Source organism: Eretmochelys imbricata, chromosome 15 (assembly GCF_965152235.1).
Source record: "Eretmochelys imbricata isolate rEreImb1 chromosome 15, rEreImb1.hap1, whole genome shotgun sequence".
Lineage (NCBI taxonomy): Eukaryota > Metazoa > Chordata > Testudines > Cheloniidae > Eretmochelys > Eretmochelys imbricata.
Genome location: NC_135586.1, coordinates 28,054,375 through 28,078,503, shown reverse-complemented (window position 1 = coordinate 28,078,503; position 24,129 = coordinate 28,054,375). Strand labels below are relative to the sequence as shown.

The 24,129-nt window shown below is 48.0% G+C and overlaps 2 protein-coding genes across 4 annotated transcripts in view; both read right to left on the bottom strand.

Annotated features, from left to right (window-relative positions):
• Positions 1 to 1,124, bottom strand: part of MAPKAPK5 (MAPK activated protein kinase 5) — a 30,301-nt gene extending 29,177 nt beyond the window's left edge. For both annotated transcript variants that reach the window (XM_077834596.1, XM_077834597.1), the window contains exon 1: positions 569 to 1,124. In XM_077834596.1, the coding sequence (XP_077690722.1) occupies positions 569 to 604 (36 nt within the window). In that variant the 5' untranslated portion in view covers positions 605 to 1,124. The remainder of the gene's footprint in view (positions 1 to 568) is intronic.
• A 1,666-nt stretch (positions 1,125 to 2,790) lies between these two features.
• ALDH2 (aldehyde dehydrogenase 2 family member) lies at positions 2,791 to 23,494 on the bottom strand. Of its 2 annotated transcripts, XM_077835404.1 has the most exons (13): positions 23,325 to 23,494; positions 16,802 to 16,906; positions 14,334 to 14,474; positions 13,159 to 13,238; positions 11,704 to 11,815; positions 10,115 to 10,243; positions 9,020 to 9,133; positions 7,696 to 7,798; positions 6,730 to 6,914; positions 6,177 to 6,341; positions 5,668 to 5,825; positions 4,597 to 4,711; positions 2,791 to 3,518 (listed from the first exon to the last, which is right to left on the bottom strand). In XM_077835404.1, exons 1-13 carry the CDS (start codon positions 23,454 to 23,456, stop codon positions 3,486 to 3,488), a joined length of 1,572 nt encoding a protein of 523 aa, XP_077691530.1. In that variant the 5' UTR covers positions 23,457 to 23,494; the 3' UTR covers positions 2,791 to 3,485. The 2 variants fall into 2 exon arrangements, with proteins under 2 accessions (XP_077691530.1, XP_077691531.1); XM_077835405.1 differs by lacking the exon at positions 4,597 to 4,711.
• Between the last annotated feature and the right edge of the window lie 635 nt (positions 23,495 to 24,129).

The following is a 24,129-nucleotide window of genomic DNA, read 5'->3' as shown; positions in this document are numbered from 1 at the left end:
TTACCCTAACAGCACTCAAACCAACGATCAGCCAATGACAATAGCATAGAGCTATTCTGCCAGCTGGTTAAATTTCCATTGCCAAATTTAACAGCACTGTAATTAAAGTCACTCATACTTAAATATTTTAGCTCTTTATTCTCAGTATCAAAGGACACAGATGGCTGAAGTTTGTTTTCAGAGAGACAGCATGTGCGAAAGAATATGTTGATGGAAAGAATAAGAACAAGGAATAAAATTTGTAATAGGGAGCTCAGATTGCTTCACTCCAAGGTATTTCGGAGACATCTGAGTGAAACAAGATCAGCCAGGTTCTTCGCCCCCCGCCCCCCCGCAAAGATATTGAGCAAAGATTTGTGGCCCCTGCAGAGACTGCACCCAGCACTAGGGGCGACTCCCCCCCGCCACATACCAAGAGATTTTGGGGGGTGGGGTCCAAGCCCCCAAAGCGAAAGGAGTGAGCTGTTTTAAGGGTCTGAAGACCCCGAGCGGAAAGGCGTGGGGGGAGGGGAAGAGGGATTTACGGGGGGGGGATCGGGGTCCCCGAGCTCCGGCGCCTCCTTCCTACCTTAATCATTTTATCCATTTCGTGCTCCTCCGACATCCTCCCCCACGGGGCCCCGAGCTGAGCGGGGAGGGGAGGCGGGGGATCCCGCCTGCCGGTCCCCAGGGAGAGAGGAAAGGAGGCCGGGGGAGCAGGGCAGGGACCCGGGGCCGCTGAGTGGTGAGGGAGCTTGGCGGACACGGGAAAGGGGGGAGCCGGGCCGCGCCCGCACTAGGCAACGGGTAGCCCCGGAGGAGCCTTTGTGTCGCTGCGCCGCCGCCTCATCCCCGCGCGGCCGGCTCGGGGAGTGGCCGGGAGGCGCCTCTGAGCGGGCCCCGGAGGCCGCCGCTTAACCCGGTAATCGCCGCAGCCGACGCTCCGCTACGGCCAGCGCTGCCTGGGAGCCAGACATTGCCGGGGCTCTGCTGCGGGACAGCCCCGCCAGGCTGCGCGGCGCACGAAGTCACCCGGTGCGCTACCCACGATAACGCAGCTCGGGGGCCCGCACCCGCCACTAACTCCCCACGCCACTAGGAGGATTTTAGAAGCCACCTCCGCGGCGATTATATAACTAACAGGCGCCCGCATTCCCCGTCTCAGAAGGCGACGCCGATACCAAGGACCACTTGGAGGGCCTTCGACCTTTTAGTCGCCCACTTATAACGTAAGAGATTGGGGCGGATTAGGCTACAGAAGAGGTGGAGCCATAAATCAGACTCCCCCCACCCCCTGTAGCTCCGCCCTAGAGCCCGCTAGGACCCGCCCACTGCGCGAAAATGTCCCGAAAGAGGCTGCACCAGCCGGATGGGTCATGGCGGGACAGTCCCGCCCGAGATCTCGCGAGATTTGCAGGCCAATGAAAACCTAAGCGCGGGCCGTGCTGAGCCCGAAGCGCCATTTTGCGCTGGGGCCGCGCCGGGCGGGAGCAGGGCGGTGTCGGGCTGCGGCCCCGCTAACGAGGGGGCGCGGCAGCCGCCGTGACGGCTCCTTGGGGGCGGGGGGATCGGGTAGGGGCTGGCTCGCCCCGCCCCGCGCGGGCGGAGGCGGCCCCTTCCCCGCCGCATGCGAGGCCCGAGTGGCGGCGCAGAGGCTCCCCGAGGCTGTGCCGTTGGGGGCGGAGGGGGCTCGTTCAGCGGCGCACCGCGCTGAGGCAGGGCGGCCGGGACGTGGAGAGGCCCGGGGTCGGGGCCCGGCTCTGCCCCAGCCGCCCTGGGGGAGCCCGGCGGAGGGGCCAGGCCGCGCTTCTCTGGGCCCAGTGATGAACGTGCCTCCCTCGCTGCGGCGGCGTGAGGCCCCTGGGAGAGCGGGGCCCGGGCCGGCCCTGCGGTAGATCAGCCCTGAGCCGTTTACCCAGGCGGAAGAGACGTTAGTTGTGGCCTGTCCCCTTCTGCTTGTTACAGGGGCTCTGCCCCATGGCAGCCGCTGAAACACCTGCGCTGGCTGCGTGTGCCTTGGGCTCGGGCCCCTGCCGGCATAGGTCAGCAGTTACGAGCATAGGGACTAAGACTGGTAATGTCTGCAAGCAAACTGTGTCTCGCTTAAACACGGCCACATCACACAAAGCCATCGGCATAATTGGCGCGCAGGTAGCCTCGGTGAAGGAAAGTAAGGTGTATATATCTCTTGAGAACAAGCTTCAGTTAAACAGCAACAGCGGTTGGGGTTACAGTCATAGGTGCAGACTTCCCCTAGTATAGAAAAGCTTAGTGTCCTAGAGATAGCAACCTAATGCCATTCACCCATAGAGTATCTCCTCCCCCCAGCCCTTTTAAAAAGGGGGAGAACATCCATTTAGCTCAGATAAGAAACTAAATACATTATAGAGGTTACATGTAGTTTGAAGTATTAATCTTCACCACAAGAAAAAGCCTATCTGTGTAATGAAATTCTGAAGTTTTTTAGAGCACGGATTAATATAAGGCTAGGGTATGTTACCCTCTCATCCGAACAAAGTAAAGCTAATATTTCTGCTAGGGAACTCTGAATTCTTTAGCATTTTTTTTTTCCCCAAAAATGGAGATGAACATTAAAGGTGGTAGACTGAGGTTTTTCTGAAGTTTAATGTTAAACCAAGACACAGCGATAGCTTTGTTTTTTCATGGACTTGATAAGGCATAATTCCTGAAATTAGTATCAAAATTGGTAGCATATGTTGAGTATCTGATGTGTATGAAAACATTAGCTTCTCTATGCACTTTAATTTGGGTTAACAGTTTTAGAATATAACCAACCCTAGACAACTGAAATAAAGGATTAACCTTACCATAGTCTGGCAGGTTAAACACCAGTATGTTTATTATGAAAGGGCAAACAGTATAAGAAGATATTTCAAGATGACACGGTCTGGGAGAAAAAGCTTAGACTTTACCTAGATTAAGTGTAATTCAGATGACCAAAAAAGTCATATTCAGAGTAGCTATAGTTTAGGAAGATACTGTGTTACACAATGTCTGCTGGTAGGTTAGAGGGCCAAATTCTGCTCATATATGTCAGTGAGAGTACTCTCATACATCAGCCGAACAGATTTACTCTTCAAAAAAGACAACAACTTTGTAGCAAGCCAATTATAAGCAATTAATTAGCAGTCTCTAGTAATGGGATTTTCACAAAGCACTCAAATTATTTCAAAAGAGCACATTAGATTCTTCAGACATAAATGCAAACAAGGTTATCCAAATATGTGTAGCACTTGTGCACAAAGAATTATGTTTGGTATAAAAAAAGTTAAAGCTAAGTGAAGTTTCAGACAAGCAGAGAACAAGAAATTGCCTGAGGCACTTTCTAAAGAATTTTTTTTTTAAACATTAAAAAAAGTTACATGTACTTTGCACTTATGGACGTCAGGTTTTGCTTGCTTTAAGAAGGGTTTTCCCATGTTCTTATTCCGTTAAACTTCAACTGCATAGAAGGGTTCAGATGCATGGAGCAACTAGCATGTCCCTTAAGAGTTCTTCTGTGGAACTTTGATTGTTACCTAGAAAGAAGAATGTTGGTTAGTTTCCTATATTTGAAGTGTTATTTAGAAGATTCACTTTGTTCCCTTCCCATTGCAGACATTAGGTCATCCCCGATTACTGATTATTCCCTGTGGCTCACTCATCCTCTATATTCTAGTTTTAAGTGGACCATGTGGTGCGTTTTTACCACAATTTTACAGTCTAACAGAGCTCACTTTTGGAAGGTTTCTGGACTTTCAGTTTAGTCGTTTCCTTTCTTCCAGTATCATCACATGTGCGAAGGCATGGATTCAATCTTGATTTGGATGGAAGAGTGGCATTTAAGTAGCACTGCTTGGAGGTCTCCCATTCCAGTAAACTACACTCCAGCTATTAAGTGGCTCATTTATAAGTGCACTACTGATATTCAAGCTTGTAGGCAGCACATGTTCTTCAGAAATGCAGGCTTAATTCCTTCCTCAAATGAGTTCATTACTAGCCCATTCATTCTTTACAATCAAATGCACTTAAAATGGGGGGATTCGAAGAGGTTCCTTCAAAAATCAAATCTAAATATTTGAATTTTTCAAATATTTCTTCAAATAAATCTATTAGTCTTTAAGGTGCCACTGGACTCCCCATTATTTTTGTGGACACAGACTAACACGGCTACCCCTGATACTTAAGAGGTTTCTTGAAGATAGTGTTCAGTGGGGCAATAAACTGGAAGTTAGAATAGAACCCAGGATGCCTCAGTTTTACCACTGCCTCACTGTGAGATTTTGAGCAATTCACATATCCTCATTTTACAGGTGAGGAAACCTGAGGTGGAGGTAGCTGTCCCACCTCACATAGGTAGTGAAGCTTGTTTATCAATTATGAAGTGCTCTGGCATTCTCTAATGAAACATGCTAAACAAGTGCCACAAGTTTTGTCATTTTAGAAGCATAAAGTTCAGATCTACAAGAATTAAAATGTAAAGTGTTAAATGAAAAGACGACAGTTCGTGACACTGAATGCTGAGGGCCAACTTCCTTCTTCTGGCAGTCTTGTGTCAAACGGTACAAAGCCCATACCTCTAGTGTTTTCCCCTGGCACAAACACATTGATACTCACAGTTTTCACTTCTGTATATGCCTCCAGGCCATATTCCCCCAACTCTCGCCCATTCCCAGATGCTTTGTACCCACCAAATGGGGCCTGAGCGCCAAACACATCATAACAGTTTATCCTGGAATGGAAACCAAACCTTAGAAGTAGTTTGTCGCTCTAGAGCATCTACAGTGCCAAGGACTTTCCATGAAAGTCTCCATGATTAAGGGATGAACATTTCCTCAGATTCAGTTACAGCAAGTAGTTCACATCTACAAGGATTCTCTCCCACACCCCACCCTTTTGGCCAAGCAGATCCAGAGGAGGCACAGTTCAGCATCCATCAGAGAGTCAGGCGGGAAGGATGGGGGGGGGGGCAGGGTGGTGGAAATAAGGTACAACAATCGCTCCTCTGCTGGCTGAGTACTAACCTCATCCCCACTGATCCAGGGAGCAAGACAGGGTCAGGAATCCAGTTCAGGTCTCCCACCTGTCAGCACACCAAGCGCCAAGGCTGCCCCTATCTGGCCACCTTTAAGTACTGACTACCTGTTTACTGCATACCATTTCTGGAAGGGAACGCAAGATGCTGGTGTTCCAGAGTTTTCACTAGATTCCAGTTTGTTTCTACAGTAAAGTTCAAGATGTTTTGAGCTATATACTAAAAGCCCTGACTACCTTAGACACACCTCTCTTTTTGTATTCTGCTGCAGCAGCCAAGACAGCACAAACCCCTCTGCTGACCTAACAGCTTCTAAATTCAAGTGGTAAAGGGCTGGGAGTTGGCAAGGTTCCCGCGCGTTGTATCTTCTGACCTAATGCTGGAGCCTGTTCTTCCATCCCACCCACCAAGCCTCTGTCTACTCTTCAGTGCTCATCTCTTTGGACAGATTTTGCCAGAGAAGGTTGGGGATTTTATTAGAGTTTGAGACTTTTGACATTTTGGTTTGGTTTTAGTTTTGTACCTGCACTGAGGTGTGTAATAAAACACAGTTTATATATTGAATGAAGGAAGCCGCTTGAATGAGAAAGCCACAGCTTTTAAAAACTCAGGGGAAGGATTTGGCAATAGAGATCCTGTGTGTAGACTCTTACCAGACAGTTCCAGCCCGCAATGCCTGGGACACGTAGTTTGCTTTGTCAAGATCTTTTGTGAAGACTGCTGCTGCCAGACCATACTTGGAGTTATTTGCTCTCTCAATGACTTCCTCAATGGTTTTGAACTTCAAGATCTGCATGACTGGCCCAAATATCTATGAAATCAAAACAGAGCATATAAAAAAACCCCATGGCCTAGCCTATAGCGCCAACAAAAATTACAGGCTTGACGCAGAAACTACTAGGTGAGGTTCTCTGGCCTGTATTATGCAGGAAGTCAGACTAAATTATCACACTGGTCCCTTCTATCCTTAAAAATCTAAATGAAAAACATTTCTGGATGATGGCTTGTCCATTTTTCATCTGATTCTAGCAAGAGTTAGAGTTCAGATAACAATCTATGGAATTCTGGTACTTGTAGTCCCTAGCATCAAGAGAGAAAAAAGAAAGAAGACACTTGGCAGAAAGTTAGAGAAAAGAAAGATTTACAAATCAGTTGTTCTGACCTCCTCTGTAGCAATGGTCATGTTGTCCTGCACATCTCCAAAGATGGTCGGCTGGATGAAATAGCCCCTGTCTGCAGCAGGATTGCCACCACAGAGCAGTTTGGCTCCTTCCTGCTTCCCAGTGCTGATGTAGCCAAGGATCTTCTTAAACTGCTCTTCATCTACCTATGATCAAAAAAGACTAGTTTGATCCTTATGGAGGGAGAAAAGGATTCTACCACATTCTGGTCTATATACACCAGTTCTTTACATGGAGTTAGGAAGGCATTAATAGAACAACAATGCTGCGTTTAGACAGATTCCTAAGCCAGTCTGCAAGGGCAGAACTTGCTGTATCTAATCGTTTCACATGGAGTATTTTGAGGTCAAAGTGATTATTTAAGTCAGTTCATTCATCCCCATTTCATTTAGACAACGGGCAAAGGTTAATGCAAGTTAGGCATATGAGTGCCAAGTATCTTTTAGCCTACTGGTTCATGGATACAGTCCCAGGTTTCAATGCACAATCAAGTAGCATCTCAAGAGAAGGAAAACTGAAGCTTCATGCTCTCACCTGAGGTCCCTGTTCAGTTTGAGAGTCAAACGGATTTCCAACCACCCTGGACTTGGCTCTCTCAATGCTTCTCTCTACGAACTCATGATATACATCTTCTTGGACATACGTCCGGGATCCAGCACAGCAGCACTGGCCTTGGTTGAAGAATAGGGCAAAGTGGGCTTGCTCAACAGCCCAGTCCACTAGGAAAGAGATGGCAAAAACTCAACAGATGGCTTAGGGGAGAATCTTCCTCATGCCAGCAGCAGGAATGTCAGAGCTATGAACTCCAGTCCACTCAGTCACTTCATATAGAAGATTGTGAATGTGGGTCTACATGCTGAATAAGTCTTTATTTAGATCAGATTCTACCCAAACTGCAGTGTCCATTAGAAATTAACCAAATCTGAAAAGTTGTTTTGGATCCAGCAAAATTTCCTTCCCCCACCACCACTTAGTGTGTGCCATTTTTTTGGCTCAAGTGAGAGGTGTGCACACACACATGAGAAATAGGAGAGAGAACAAAGAAAAAATGCAAGAGGTTAGAAAGAGGCAGGCACAGCAGTGAAGCAAAACTTAATGGAGGAAAGAATGGGAGGAAACACTACTAGATACAGAAGATAATGAAATAGAGCCCAGAAGAATGAGTAAAGGATGTGAGGTATGCAGGAAAAAAACAAAAAAAGTGTAATCTGTGGGTAAATTAGTTCCCCCATCCCCACCCATGCCCTCTATTGTTTTGTGAGGAAATGCTGATACACCATTTTGGCGGCCTCATTGTGTGTAAGATACTCCTCCCAAGATGCACCGTGCACTCTGTAGGACACTAGCTAGGTGGCGCCATCAACAGGAGTCCAGAGAATCCCTCGGTATAGGAGCTTTTGTGGGAATCACTGTCAGAACCTTCCAGCCCTTCCCAAATCCTGGCTGCAAAAAGCCATCCCGAGAGCTACAATTCAAACACTGCAGTGAGTCAGTGCTTACTGTCGGCATCAGACATGATGATATTTGGGCTCTTCCCTCCAAGCTCCAGCGTCACTCTCTTCAGGTTACTCTCTGCTGCAGCCTTCTGGATCAGATGCCCAACCTGTATCGGAAGGAGCAGAATCAAGATTAGGAACTAAACACCTCTCAGCTAGTGTTTCCCAAATGGTTAGTGGACGGAAGGTTCCATGTGGGTTATGAAGGCCCTGGGAGGTGGGGGGCTAGAGAGCAAGCCTGCTGTGCACTCACCCCACAGCAGCAGCTTCTGTCACAATGGAGGGGGTGGCCGGGCCAAATCTGAGTGAATGGCACTTCAACCCATGCACCACAACGCCCAGAGCGAGAAGCTGGACCCAGCCCCCTGGGAACAGGAGCTGTCGCTGCAGGGTAAGTGGGGGGCCGGCTCACACTTCAAACCAAACACCTGTCCCCCTCTCCCTCTGGCCTGGGATTAGGGTTGTGGTGCCAGGAAAGAAGGTGCTGCTGTTGGAGATCAGAGCCTCCTTGGTGGGGCGAGGAGGAGGTGACGGCAGTGGTGAAGGATGTTGGCCTGTGATTCCCCTGTGAAATTTCGACCCTGGGTGGGTCACAAAAAAAAAAAAAAAAAAAATACAGTTGGTGGGTCACCTTACTAAAAAGTTTATGAACCACTGTACTAAGCAACTCTAATAGCTGCTCTGTGTTACTCTGATGCCCTCGGACATTGCAGTGAAGGGTCTGATTTTGTCCTAATGCTTTTCAAGCAGCTGGTGCAAGGACATACACTGTAGGTAAGAAAGGAAGCCATGTTGTTGTACTCCATTCTGATTTCATTAGGGAAGTCTAGGCAGTAACAAAAATCAACAGTAATGTCAGATATCAGAACCTCTGACCAAGCAGAGCTGGACACAGATGTACAGCTTGGGTGGATTTGATTTTAGAGAGAGAGAGAGACAGACAGAATTTAAAATCTAGATATTTCAGCAGCTGCTAGAGCTTATTGCGTCACCTGGCCGGGTTACTGGTGTTAGATATCTGTCAGCAGTTTCCTTGTAATCCCTTCATTGTCTGCATTTTAGCTGAATCATTGAAGTCTGCACAGAGATTAAACTTCACCTACAAAGAAGCGGCCCAAAGGCAATCTTCTTTAAGAAGAACCATTCCAAAAAGACCACCTGAACAGAGTAAGGCTTAGTGTTGTTACAAATCAGTCCTGCTGGTTAAAGACAGCTGCGTTTTTAAAAGGAAGGCAAAACAGTTTTTTAGTGTTTGGTACAGAACATAAATTTTACACAGGCCACCCACACGAGACAGTTGACAGGGATACAGACATGCCGTGTCTTACCTCAGTGGAGCCAGTGAAGGCCACTTTATCTACTTCCATGTGGGACGCTATGGCAGCCCCTGCAGTGGACCCATAGCCGGGAACAATATTAACCACCCCTGGTGGGAATCCAGCCTGTAAGTTCACCAGCCAAAGAAAACTGATGTTACTTTATTATTCCCTTTACAGCTAAAGAGGATCCGTAGCCCTGTCAGTCAGACCAACCTCCAATACCCTGCCCCACAAAAGAAACAGGACTCCTTTCCACTTCACTCACATCCTCCAGGCTGCAGCCTTCTTAGGACTTTGCTAGACCACAGACACCTGCCTCCAGTATCTTAAAGCCAGATTGCCAGCTTAGGTGACCTCTGACTAACTTAAAGGGGCAGCATTCATTTAAGTTCGTTTTGGTTAGTTAGCCCACTGAAGTTCATTGAAAACTCCATCCCCATTCAAAAGCAGAAACTCCTGTATCTGCCAGGGAGAAGGGCAGGGACAGGAATGACATCTGGTTAGTCTAGATGCTGGAATTCGTTAAAAAAAACAAAAAAAACAAAAAAAACTTACTTAAATGCTTAAAATACTTAAAAAGCTTACTTAAACTTACTCCCTGTTTTACTAACACCCTGGATTATAAATTTGTGGTTCTCCTTTTGCTATCCCAGCCCTTGGTTCATGCGCTGGTAAGAGGGAACTGGAGAAGTTTAAATTTTGATGCAAAAAAGGTGAAAGCCTTTTCATTGACACTTAAAACACCTTCCTGAAAATTTACTTAAATGATTCTACATTCTGGGTCTGACCTCTGGCCTTGTCTCTCAGAAGTTTTTATTCATTTCATTACTTATTAATATGTCATCACATCACTTATTAATATGTCATCACAAAAAACAAAAAAAACACACATCTTTCCTCTTTGGCCATGGCAACTTTTTGCTCTGGCTGTTCCTCCACCACCACCACGCCCTCTTCCCCCTCCCCCCCCCTCGCCCACCTCATACGGGTTCCTGTAACCCATTCTTTGTGTTGCCGTGTGGTCACAGCACATTGCACAACCAGATAGAAGTACAGATAGAAGTACAAGTGGGAGGTTGAGTCAGAACCAGCTCCTTCTCTCACCTCTTTGATCAGACTGGCCACATAAAGAGCTGTCAGGGGTGTTTGCTCAGCCACTTTCATCACAACCACATTCCCGGTGGCCAAGGCAGGCCCGATTTTCCACGCCTGCATCAGGAGTGGGAAATTCCACTGCAAGACACAAGGAAACCTTCTTGGCTACATTTGAAAACACTGACTCTCCATTTGAATTCATTGGAGAGATGAATGAGGGTCTGACAGATCCCCAGCTTCTGTAGTTGGTTCATCTCCACTGAAGTCACTTTCACCAGCTGTGGATCCAACCCTGTACGTGTCTCCCTGTTTTACTAACACCCTGGATTATAAATTTGTGGTTCTCCTTTTGCTATCCCAGCCCTTGGTTCATGCGCTGGTAAGAGGGAACTGGAGAAGTTTAAATTTTGATGCAAAAAAGGTGAAAGCCTTTTCATTGACACTTAAAACACCTTCCTGAAAATTTACTTAAATGATTCTACATTCTGGGTCTGACCTCTGGCCTTGTCTCTCAGAAGTTTTTATTCATTTCATTACTTATTAATATGTCATCACACCCCACCACAGGATCCAGGCATCTCACAAATGGATGAGTTTAGTCTCAACACCCCAGTGAGGTAGAAGAATGTTATTCCCATTTACAGATGTGGAGTGGAGCCACAGATTAAGCAAATTGGCCAAGGTCACACTGTCTGTAGCAGTGCTAAGAACCAAACCCCAAACTCCACATCCCAGTCAAGTGCAGAAACCTCAAGGCCATCCTTCCTGGGATATACTTGACAAGGATGCAGCATTAACTGCAAGCACCTGCATGGCTCATCTGATGGGGGCCAGGAAACAGAAGATTAATTTCCCATAGCTAGAGCTGACTGAACAGGAGAGCTGTTCACTCACTTCTGGAGTCTATCAAATAGTTAGGAACAAAAACAGAAGAGACTAGTAGATAGAGTGAAGAGCTGGGTCTCTGCCTCTCAAGATATGCTATTTTTAAAGGAGTGACATATTTTGGGGGATGTCTATTTACACAGGTTACGTCTAACTTGAAAGTTAGAACCTTAACTGTTGGCAACCAGGCCTCTTCTAATTGCTCACAAGTTGGTTTGAAACATTGATAGCGGAGTGTCTGCAAGAGCTTGCTTCTGAAAAAGTTCATGCTAAACTCGCTAACAGATTAAGATTCCAGAATTAAAGGTTTATATCCAATTCCTGCTTATTAGTAGACACACAAGCACAGTGTATCACAACCATGTCTGATCTCTAACAAGGTAATATTTACACACTATTTTATGTCCACAGCAATTCATAGAAATAAGACTAGATACAAATGAAGTTGCATCAGATCTGAGCTATAAGTGTAAATGAAGTACTTGCGGTAAAGAGGGTTAGAATTCTGTCATTCACAGCTGGATGCACAGAGTGTGATTGACAATTACATCAAGTTTGCTTCATCACTGCCAGAGCAATGTAAAGGGCTACAAGCATAATTTCCCTCAGTATTAAAAGGGAAATCATGCTTAGCAGAGGCCAGAAACTTGCATTTTAATGTTATTCTCTCTGCCAAGGTGCATTTCTGTAGGCCCACGATACATTTTACTTACCGGGATGATCTGTCCACAGATCCCTACTGGCTCATGTCTTGTGTAACTGAAGAAGTCTCCATCTACGGGAATGGTTTTTCCATGACATTTGTCAGCCCAGCCAGCGTAGTACCTGACAATTACATGGTTTTAGTCACTGGTTTAGGACAACAAGTCTCCCACTTAGGAATAAGAGTTAACTTTTTTTGACATCTCAGGCAGGGATTCAGACTCTGACCCTACAGCAGTAAGAGGGAACTACAGAGGCATCACCCCGCATGACCAAATATAACCTTGCCTGAGACACGAGGTGACGCATGACGCACATGTGGGTCAACAGACTCTGCTACAAAAAAATCTCCTGGCTCCAGCACATGGCGCACATAAGTCCCCACATTTGGGATACATTTCGGGACCACGACTCAAAGAAGAACGTGTCTCAAACACTGATTTTAAAAGGGACCTGAATGGAAAGCCACAACATTGCTAAGAGGCTCAGGTCACCTGAAATAATTTTTTTTTTTAAAATATACAGTGCGTTAGGGTTGAGTGAGAGCCCCTTCAAAGCAGTCTAAGCTCAGTTCTCATTGCAAGCTTCACTGGGTACAGGCTTTTTTAGCTCCCAGGATGGAGTGCCCACCTATGTGACTATGTAACCCAATAGTCCAGCATGTTTTTTGTTTTTTTTGATAGGCAAGTAAAAGATCACTGGCATTCCTTGGTTCTTTATCATCACAGTGAGGGCTGGCAGAGAAGGTTGTGTGTTCCTCGGCTAATGATTTCATGAGCATCTGGCACAGCTACTTTTAGCCACACGCATTCCGCTGAGCTAAGCCGCTGAGCTAAGTTCAGCTCAAAACTGGACACGCCCCAAGGACAGGATTCTGCCAGTGTAAAATACTCATCACAGGAAGCCTCCACCCAGCCTCTAGCCAGCACCTGAACACTGGCCCATCTTCAGACACCAGACTCACAGGTTGGTGTTTTCCTCACTTTACAGACAGCAAATTGAATACAAACAGCAGAAACAGATTGTTTGGGTCCTTCCAGGACTCACAGCGGCCCATTACCCTTCACGATGGGTTTAACAAGTTCAGAGGGCTCAGATTTGCCAATAGCATCTTTCAGGGTTGGTATGTGGCTTTAGGAAGGCAGGATTTGGAGATACGCATTCCAGGGCCATACTGAGGAAGCAGCTGACTGCACTAGCCTGGCTGAACTGATTAAAAGTGAGAGTCACTGGCTCGGGGTGCATTTCGCCCTGCCGCAGGCCAACAGGATGGGACACAGGCTGCCATCAGGTCAGATCAAGTCTAACCAGTTAGCATGCTCAAATTACAGCAGCACCCAGACAGGAATTCCCCCACACAGCAACATTTGCAGATCTCCAGCTACCACAGATAAGCTGAATGCCAGACTTCATAGCACTTCACACTGATTTGCTCTCCTTGTTGCATGAAGTAAACAAACTCCTACCTGATGCATTTGGTTACCATGTCCAGATCCACTAAGTAGGCAATGGAGTACGGTTTGCCATTATCCAGAGTTTCCAGCTCCTACAAAGAGAGTTACAAACTCATATTTGGATAGTCCCAGCACCGACTCCCAACCACAGCCCACGGTGAGCCTGACTCTGGGTTTGCTCTTTGGACAAGTTCCGCATTTAGCTCTTCCTACCTAGCCCCAAATGCCCGACACTGCAAAGACTCCCTCCCACTCCTTCCTTGCATAGGCTATGGCTCTTTTGGAGCGTGAAAGGGACTGATGCAAGGTCCTCTTCTCCCCTCTCCTAGGGCAGAGTATACAGACCCCACAGCTATTCCAGACTCCAGGCTGAAGACCTGAGCTTGGATCACCCCCTGCTGCAGCACACGGAGCTGTCAGACCATCAGACACTCCAAAGGACAGAGTCTGGACATTCAGTTATTCCCTTCCCCACTAATGAGACAGAGCGGTGTAGTCGTGATCAATATCATCATGCCTGTGAGCAGTAGGCAGGGGAAGCAATGGGACTGCGGGCTCTTGGCTGGGCTAGATGGTTTTGTTTCAGTGTGTATCACACTAACAGCAGTATGCGCGAGGCTTCACTCAGGGAGACTCTTAGAGGGAAAGTCTGCTCTCAGTGAAACCAGGCTCGCTCCCTGGTCTTTGACAGTGCAAGATTCAGAACAAGGCAAAAGCAGGACTGGCCAATACGCTGCAAGGCCCTTCTAGCAGAAGTCACACCTGCTCCATGCTCAGAGCACTCAGTCAAGGTGGAGAAAGAGCCTCCGGCATCTGCCAGTTCAGAGGGTTCCAAGCCTGGGCCGTAGCCACTGCGGACAGGAACAAGTCGGGTCCTTCCTTTGCTCTGACTGCAGGAATGGGTTGCCGGACACGAGGAGTGGCTTGTTTACCCTTCGTACCCCACAGAGCTGCCATTAATGCAGGAGCTACAGCCAGCTCCTCCCACCTGACTTGGCAGCTCCCTTTTACACATGCAGCCAAGTGAGCTCCCCTCCCCCTAAGACGGCCGTATCCACCTCTGGCGACACTGCCAGAATCCCTCCCATACCCAGCTGAACCAGACCGGCAGTGCCCAGCAGACAGCTTTATTAGACTGCACCACCCCAGGGAGGCCGGACAGTACATCCAGGGAGCGCGATACGCACGGCCAGGTAGGCCCGATCTCTCTCAATCAGGTCGGCGAGGCGGAGCAGCAGCTTCCCCCGGTGAGAGGCGTCCATCCGTCTCCAAGGTGAGCCCAGCTGGAAGGCCGCCTTGGCCGCCTGCACGGCCTTGTCCACATCCGCCTGAGGAGGAAACCAGACAGAGAGGCTGAGTGGACAGCGCTCCCCGCCCCCACCGCCTATCTGAGGTTGAATGGAAGAGGCTGTACTCAGAGGGACAAATAAATTAGAGGGGTTGGGGAGAAGTGGCCCAGGAGAAAGACAGAGGAAGCTGCAGTGCAGCGTGCACTAGGAGTCAGGACTTTCTGGGTCCCCAGCACATGCTCTAAGCTGTACACTTGGTTTCTACACTAGGTCCCTGTGCCAGGTTAGTCCCCTGACGTTCGCCTTGGGGTTAACACTGACCCGTCTCCCAGGGCGGTGGGAGGCTGAGTGCTGTGCGTTGCAGCGTCATACTCCAAGTCATGGCATAGGGAGGGGGACAAAACCCTGTGTGCCTCATCACATCCGTGTATTAGCCTGGAAAATGGGATCCTTCCTCTGCCCTAATGCAGAGAGGTACTGGGCAAGGCCTCGTTGGCGGAAGTGCTGACGCTCAGGAGCCAGCAGCCACGCAGTCTGGCCACCTTCGCTCTCGCTGGAAGGAGAGATGGTCCCCTACGCCAGTGTCTTGGACTACAGGAGGGGACTGCTCTGGCACTAGGGGGGTAGGTGCTAGCCTGTTCGGATTTCCCCCCTTTGGCTCAGTTGAAGGGAGTGGTGGGTCCCATCCCCAGGAGTTGGATAATCCCCCATCAGCACTGCCAAACACTGGCGTTACAGTGGATAATTCACAAACTTCATGCAACTAAAATAAACCCTCCCCCTTCAAAATAGCTGCCAGCCACTGGCTGAGAAGGTCGTTGGATTGTGGGAGGGAACAGAACGTCCATCCAAGTGACGCCAGAGAGCGCCTGTTGTCTCCTTGATCAGACCAGGAGGCATCTTTCATACATGAAAACCCAGCCCTGCTGTCAGCCGATTCTCTGCAGGCTGAAGTCCGATTCCAGCCTGCAGGGATTTTGCAGAGTCACTGTTTGCTAACGCAGCTGTAGCCTTCCCAGCACTACATGCTACGTTCAGAGATAACATTATGAAATTGTATTTGAAAAGAATGGGTGTAACGGGCTGAACAACTATCACCACATAAAGGCTGCTTTCCTGGATAAAGCCAAGCATGTTTACCCGAGGCATATTTCAGCGGCAGTATCTGCTGGGCTAATATTTACTTTAGATCCTCTGGCAACGCAGGACAAGAGCAAGGGGGGGGTGACTTCTGAAGTTTCTAGTTGGATTTGTTTAGATTTAGCATGGCTGATTCAATTTAGAATCCAGTATCTCTCTATTTTATGGTGCTTAGTGTTTCTAGCCAGTTCCCATTTTTGGTGTACGCACCAACCTAACGAAGCTGACTACCAGCGCATGCAGAAATCCAAGTGATTTCCTCCCTCTCCTCCGACAACAGCGTAAATCGACCAGTTTGGAGAGGAAGGTTGGCCTTGTACTTAAGGCACTGAATAGGGACTCAGGAGATCTGGGATCAATCCTTGGCCCTGCCTGGACTCCAAGCGACCTTGGGTGAGTCACTTCATCTTTCTGTGCCTCGATTCCCTACTTGTAAAAATCGAGAGAATTCTTCTCGTGTCTTTCTGGACTATAAGCTCTTTGGAAGAGTCTTTGTTCCTGTATGCATATGTACATCAGGGTCCTTAGGCACTACTGCAATACGAGGTGCTCGGAGTGATCAGGACCCTTTCATTCTGCTGATAAACATCCAGCCATTCCATTTCACTGGGACCCCTCCAAGCATCCAGTCCTGTTTTACAGCACCTAGGTCACGTACACAGCCCTCTGGCACATGCCAGTGCTGGCTTCTGTCCTTTCCTGGGGTAGGAATATTCTGCAAAGACTGATCACAACACTGGGAGCTCAGCCCGTTCTTCACCACCCCTCTGCCATTCTAATCCAGGCTCTGATGTTTACTCAGTGGTGGCCTTGAGTTACTTCCCCTTTCTGCCTGTCTCCCAGTGTTCAAAATGGGGGGAAACAGCCATTTTTCTGGGAGACGGCAGAGAATAGTAAAGCACCATATAAACAGCTAAGTTTCCTCACTGCTTGTTTGGCTTCCTACCTTTGATTAGGAGCAGAGCAAAGCAAAGCGAGAAAGTTTTATTGTGCTTTTGGGGCGGGGAGAACCCAAATGAATAGGAAAGCTACACTGACACTTTATATACAGTAAATGTAGCAGTTTACCATAACATGGAGTTCAGGCACTTGCAGGATAAAGGACAGAGAGCAAACATGTTTCTGGACGGGGGTTATAAAAAGACGTGCACATGATCTCTTTTTATGCCATGATTTTGTAAGTCAATACCTATCAGTCTCAGAGATCTTATAGGGACAGTGTTTACCTTGTCTCCCTCAGCAACCTGGCAGATAACTTCCCCCGTTGCTGGGTTGACAGAAGGGAAGGTTTTCTTGCTGACTGCATCATGCCATTCATTGTTTATGAAAATCTGCAATTCAAAAAAAGAGAAAGACTTCAGTATTCAGGCCCGAGAGTCATCTAATCTGGAACCTCTATTGTTTGGTGCTGGGCTTACCAGGAAGCCGGAAGCACAGCTCTGCACCTTAAGCAGTTCAAATTAAGTGTGTGGCTCTACACATCATGTTTAACACGCAAAACACTAGAGAGTCATAGAAAAGCTACTGGCCTCCAGGGCTTTTAAAAAAAAAAAAAAACAAACCATCAGACATGTGCCACCTGCAAAACGTTTCTGAGGAGCAGCCATTAAGCCTTACACAACGACTCTCACAGCATTTTGAAACAGGCAAAATTGCGCGGGAAGGGAAGAATCCATAGTCAAGCACCGGGTCAGGTCAGCATCAAAACCCCTCATTCTAGGGAGATAATCTGACCAGTGCGTGATCCACAAGAGACACAGCTGCAGCCACTGGGACCCCATAACAACAGACTCCCCCCTGTGCTAGACTCTGCCATGGTAGGTAGCCATTTGTGCAACTGTACCATTTTGCAGACATCCCAGCCCACAAATATACCCCTTGGGAGTGAGGCAGAGAACCCCTCCAGGCCCCTGGATACCAGAACAATGAGTGTGGTATCTCTACGAGATCAGTGCACAGATCTCACCCAGCCACCTCTGCCAGAGACCCAGGGCATGCTTGGCCATTCCTCCTGACGAAACAAGCTAGCAAGCAGAGGGAACAGCACCCACCGGAAAGACCTTCTGCTTATTGAAAAAAGGCATCTTCCTTCCCTCCCCCCAGTTCTAAACATTTTGTAAAACTAGAGTAAACAGGAGCGGAGAGGGCAGGCGACAACCCGAGCAAGACACAAGCCACCAGGAAAGACAACAAAATATACCCTTATTGAACTTATTTATGTGTGTTCCTTCCAGTCCTACAATTCTATGCCCAGCCAGGGCTCCAGGATATACACAAGGCAGGGCCTTAGGTTGTGCGTGTCCTCCTCCATCCAGGCCATGTGACATTCAGATCAACACCTCCAGGCCAAAACGCAGCTACCAAGTTTTGCAACAGCTACCTATTCAATGGCATGATATTACTCCTGCCCTGGGTATCGTATAGGAATAGGGCCGTGCCCCTTTTAATAGGGAGTGTGCCCTCCGTCTAGTCATTACTTTCCTCAGTGTTTCAGAAGCCACCAGCCCTCTGCCAGAGCCACAGGGTTTACACGGAGCTTGCACATTGCGTATTTGTCCATGTGGGTTCTTCATATTATGTATGTTGTGTAACAAGCAAGAGACAACTCCTTCTCCCTCCTGTTTCCCACACTCACTTGTTCTATCTTGTCTCAAATTATACTAAGGTCCAGAGGGCAGGAACCGTGTCTACGCTGCTCATCAGGGTGGATAAAAATCAATGATTTAAAACCAAAAAAAAATTGGATTTTTTTGTAATTTAAATCAGATTTTTTTGATAAAATGCTTTTTGAGGAAAAAACCTATCTAAAGATAGTTTTAATTAAGATACATTATAGCTCAAAGATATCTCATCATGGTATAGGGATTATAAATTCTAATTCTATGGCATGAGACAATATATTCACGTAATGTTTAAGAAAAGTTTTGTAAATGAGTTCCAATAGTTCATGGATTAGGGACCCAATTTTATGGGTTCCACTGGATTCTGTATAGAAAGATTAACCTAAATAAATCTACCCACCCAATGGGACTCAGTGCTCAGTCTAGAAGATACCATCAGAGATGCTTAGTTTTGCAGTTCTCAAACTGTGGATTTGTCTCTCCAGAGGTAACATGCTTGTTAACAACATAAATGTTTTTAAATAAATAAATAAATAATTTATACAGGTGAGAAATAACAGACCTCAACTCTATTGATCCTCTGCAAATTTGTGTACACAGAGTCAATCGCTTACATCTCTCTAAAAGTGCAAAGTTTCAAAAAGTTCAATGAATAGAAGATTGTTGGAGGCAGAAGAGATCTGGACAAGGAGGAAGGAGAAGAAGTCTGGAGATACATGTGAGAAGCGAGGGACATATGCTTGTTTTGTTAAAATATTATATGTTTGCTGTTGAATAAAAAAATCCAGACTCCATAATATTGTTGCTTTAGTTAAATAAAACAATTTAAATGTATGTCTGGTGACATTCTCCTCCTAATACAGCAAGAAAATCCTCCAAATATTAATGATTAACCTGTTAAATTGGAGAAAGTTCACCTCCCAATGACTTCATAAATATCAGCTTCAATTACCTTTTGTAAACGAAATAACCAAACAATCATTCATTTTCTGATATAGCTGTAAAACTAATCTGAAAAAGTTTTCAAAATAAATCACTGTTTAAAAATCTATAGTATGTACCTTCTAAAAATGAAATCTACATCTATCTCCGAGTTGTGAAGAATATGTATTAAGATGATGATAACCAACAAGAATGCACTTTTTATGTAGAAAATCATGATTAAATCGTGTCTTCCTGACTAGTGATTTAAATCAAATCCACCCTGCTGCTCGTACAGCAAGTATAATAAACACAGGTAACACAATAGAACCCCGCTCCTGATCAGGGCTTTTTACACGTGCTCTAATCGCAACTGCCTAGTTTGTTTAGATGCTTAACATCAGAGTTTGGCAGCTGTATGCTGTTTTAAGCAAGGATACAACACTCCTCCCGCTCCATTGCATTTCCCACACTTGCCAGTTTGCAATGCACTTCAGAGCTGGTTCCTTGGATCTTGATCTGCAGACTCAGTGCCATTAGGCCTTAGTTTATAAACAATTTTTCCATACAAAATCCTGCCTCCGCCCCTCGCATGAACTAGAGAAGAAGCCGTCTTAAACACAGACTCAGTGTTTTAGCCATTGAGGACATATTCATGCAACTCCTAATGACATTATAAAGCAAACTGGCACCTTGGTGCTTCAGTAGGTTGCCAGATTCAGGAATTACAGCCTTCATTTAGGAAGGTGTCAGGATGTATTTACTGGTGTAAATCACTGAAGTCTCTCAATTCCCCCTCACTGCTCAGTTAGCAATGGCTACTGCTGTCCCTTCACACAGTCTCCCCATCACTAGGGCAAGATTTTTCTCTGCAGCTCCTGCTATCTGGAACAACCAAGTCGGACCCACTGTGGTCAGTTTCTGCCTCATCCAGTCTAGCTTCATGTCTTTTCTAGACATTGGTTTGCTATTCTGATGGGAGCATTATACAAAAGCCCCACTCAGGAGCCTGGCTGCATTGTGCTAGGCGCTAGGGCCACAAACTATTCCAGAAAGAACAGGAGGACTTGTGGCACCTTAGAGACTAACCAATTTATTTGAGCATGAGCTTTCGTGAGCTACAGCTCACTTCATCGGATGCAGAATACAGACTAACACGGCTGCTACTCTGAAACCTGAAACTATTCCAGACAGTCCCTGATTTGAGGAGCTGTAAAATTTTTGTCTTTTTAAAAAAAAGAAAGTTCAGTTTCTCTCTGTTGGTACTGTAGCTTTGTCAGAGCGACACGGGATATAGTTTGCATGAGAGACTCAACCCTAGCATAGCTGTCACATTAACTGAGGTGAGAGGTCTTTCAGAAGCCAAACGCAGGCACCCAAAGCAAAGTCTCAGTGCAAAGACCCCAGCCCTTTTATCAGAGCCACGTTGCACAGTCAGCGAAAGCAAGCTAATTCCCCACAGAAGCAACTGATTCATCTACAGTTGTTATTCAAAAGCAGTGATGTAACAGTTGTAAGATGTACTTGTCCAGGACCTCCTCACATTTCATTTTTCATCATTAGAGCTGACCAAACAGCATTCCCTGAGATAACACTGAAGGAAGAGTAGAAGATAGTCTAGGCAAAACATACCCAGGTTGCATGCTAAATCCTAGCCAATGATGACTTGTTTTCTCTCTGTTCATTTGCACTGGTAACAGCAAATGATCTAATTAAGTGTAGAACACACACACACAGGAGGACAACTTGCTTTACTGGCCAGATTCAGGAATTGATTGCATTGCTTGTGAAGGCCAATAGACTCTAAATTACTTGTATTAAGAACAGTTGGGATGCGTTCTTTTTGTTTTTTAAAAGAATGTCTTGCAACAAAAGACATAGCATTTAAATGCTCTGCAGGCCTGTTCTGTTCAGCTTCCTGCTCACCAACAATAAAGAAGTGGTATTATTCTGACTGTATTATATTCGCCTCGCATTTACATCCCAGCCACTGCAGCTGTAGGCTCGTACATGAGAACCCAAGAGTGACTTGACTTTCGTTATAAAAAGTCAAACTTCAGCATTAATGTAGTTTAACCTAATCTCACGTGTTAAGAAAGCAGGTAGGGAAGCTTTTTAAATGAGGTTTGGCAGTGCCCGTTTATGTACACATGGTGATCAAATACAGGTGCCTTGGTAAGCAAGCTTAATCCATGAAGAATAAGCAGTTTCAGAGAAAAAAGAAAAGGAGTACTTGTGGCACCTTAGAGACTAACCAATTTATTTGAGCATGAGCTTTTGTGAGCTACAGCTCACTTCAGCGGTTAATCTACAGTGCTGTACTGTCATCCTAGCTCTGTGTGGCACAGTCTTTCCAGCACCATGCAAAGAGAGATTATTTTGGACTTTGTCCCTGCTACAGGAGGCAGATTTCAGTTTGCTTTGCACTTGGTATTTGCACAACCCTTTGTAGACGACAGGTCACAGAGGCAAGCGAACTATTATATAACCCTCCACTTGTAGCACTTTGGGAACTGAGCATTCAGGGACTTGCAAATTTGTTCCACCCTCAGCACACCACGATGCAGATTGCAAATGCCAGGCCACTACCATGGCATTGTTTTTACTTTAAAAACCACCCCCACAATAAAGCAGCAGTGACAGCAGGCTCATTGCAGCACAGGACAAAACGCAGCAAATCCGTTGCTTGCAGAGCGGACAGGCAGCCTGACTGCAAAAGATGGAACATTTCTGAGGACTCTTTTTATTTGCAAACTGGATACAATTAACTTAGGCTTGAATAGAGACGGGGAATGAATGGGTCATTACACAAAGTAAAACTATTTCCCATGTTTATCTCCCCCCCCCCGACATTCTTGACAACTGTTGGAAATGGTCCACCTTGATTATCACTACAAAAGGTCGTCCCCCGTTCCCCCCCCCCCCCCGCTCTCCTGCTGGTAATAGCTCACCTTAAGTGAAAAGAAAAGGAGTACTTGTGGCACCTTAAGTGATCACTCTCATTATAGTTTCAGAGTAACAGCCGTGTTAGTCTGTATTCCCAAAAAGAACAGGAGGACTTGTGGCACCTTAGAGACTAACCAATTTATTTGAGCATGAGCTTTCGTGAGCTACAGCTCACTTCATCGGATGCTTATGCTCAAATAAATTGGTTAGTCTCATTATAGTGTGTATGGTAACACCCATTGTTTCACGTTCTCTATGTATATAAATCTCCCCACTGTATTTTCCACGGTATGCATCCGATGAAGTGAGCTGTAGCTCACGAAAGCTTACGCTCAAATAAATTGGTTAGTCTCTAAGGTGCCACAAGTCCTCCTTTTCTTTTTGCGAATACAGACTAACACGGCTGCTACTCTGAAACCTTTTTATTAGAGGGTTGGTCATATAGTCGCGCCACTTCCTGGCAACTTTTGAGTACACCGTTTACCGCTGCCATAGAGGATTCTCCAGACCCAACTTTCTTAGCTATAGGCGCATGAAACAGCTGGAGAGGCGGACTCTGCCTGACCAAGGATATGAAACCTGGACCCTCAGAGTAAGCGTTGGATACGCTACCAACTGAGCTGGGTTTGCCATAAGGGCCAAGTCACAGGAGGGCAAACAACTTCGAAGGGCGGTTTGATGGTCCACTGCATGCATCCGAGGAAGTGAGCTGTCGCTCCGGAAAGCTTATGCTCTAATAAAGTGGCTAGTCTCCAAAGGTGCCCCAAGTCCTCCTGCTCTTTCTGCGGATACAGACTCACAGGGCTGCTCCTCTGAAACCTCTCGGGGCCGTGCTCTAAGCACGAGACCAGCGCGCTCCGCCCCAGCATGGCACCGGGGGCCCGGGGCGGGCTCGCAGGGAGGCGAGAAAGGCCCCCCGGGGCGGCGGGGCAGCGGCCGCTGGTGCCGAGGCTCTCGCAGCGGGGACTCCCGGGGCGCAGGGCCGGCCCCAGCGGCCTCCGTGCTCGGCCAGCCCCCAGCCCGACCTCTGGCCGCGGACCGCAGGGCCAGGGGCTCCGCTCAGGTGCCGGGGGGGGGCCGCTGGCGCCCAGCCCGGCGCTGCGTCCGCCCCGGGGCCCCGCCAGCCCCGGCTCGCAGCGGCGGCTGCAGCCCCCGGGGCTGGAGGGGGCGGGTCAGCCCGGCCGCTGGCGGCTGCAGGGCTCCCGTCCGGCCGCCCGCCCGCCCGGGGGCTGCAGAGAAGCCGGGCCCGGGCCCCCCCTACCTTGTTGTAGGCAACCTCCGGGCGGGGGTTGGGGGCGGGGACCGCGGAGGCGGCGGCCGAGAAGCGGCTGCCGAGCTGGGCCGGAGCCGCCCGGCCCCACAGCCGGGAGCCCAGCGCGGCCGCACGCAGCATCCTGGCGCTGAGGAGACGCGGCAGCCGCGGGAAGGCGGCCCGAGCCCCGCCCAGCGGCCCCGGGGGAGGGTCCGGGCCCCGGGGCACGTGTGGGCGGGGAGCCGGCTGCGGCGGCCTCGCTCCCGCCGCCCCCCGGCCAGCCCTGCCCGCGCCGGGGGTCCGTTTGCCCGCAGGCCGGCCGGGGCCGGGTTTGCCGAGGGGGCCCAGCTCGCGTACTAGGTGACCAGCGAGCTAGGGGGGGAAAGCGGGAGGTACCGAGGCGCCCGGGTAAGACGAAGCCCTGGATGTCGGGACTGCGGCCCCTCTACAGTCAGGACATCTTGCCCTCCCCGCCTCCCCCCGAGTCCAGGGGGCTGTGGCAGGAGCAAGGGTTTCATCTAATGCATCCCCTGAGGGCCCGTGTCTGGCTCTAGATTAGAGGCTTGTGTGGTCCCCCGTCACTGTAGCGTCTGGGCACCCCACATCCTTTCCTGCGTTAACACCCTTCTGAGTCGGGCAGTTCTCTTACTGGTGGGGAAACTGAGGCACAGAGAGGCCAACGGCCTGGTTTGCCCAAGGTCACACCGGGAGGCTGGGGTGGAGCGGGGAATTTAACCCACGTCTCCCAAGTCTCAGGCTAGTGCCCTATCCCCTGGACCATCCTTCCTTGTTGGGATATGTAAGGGTTAGGTAG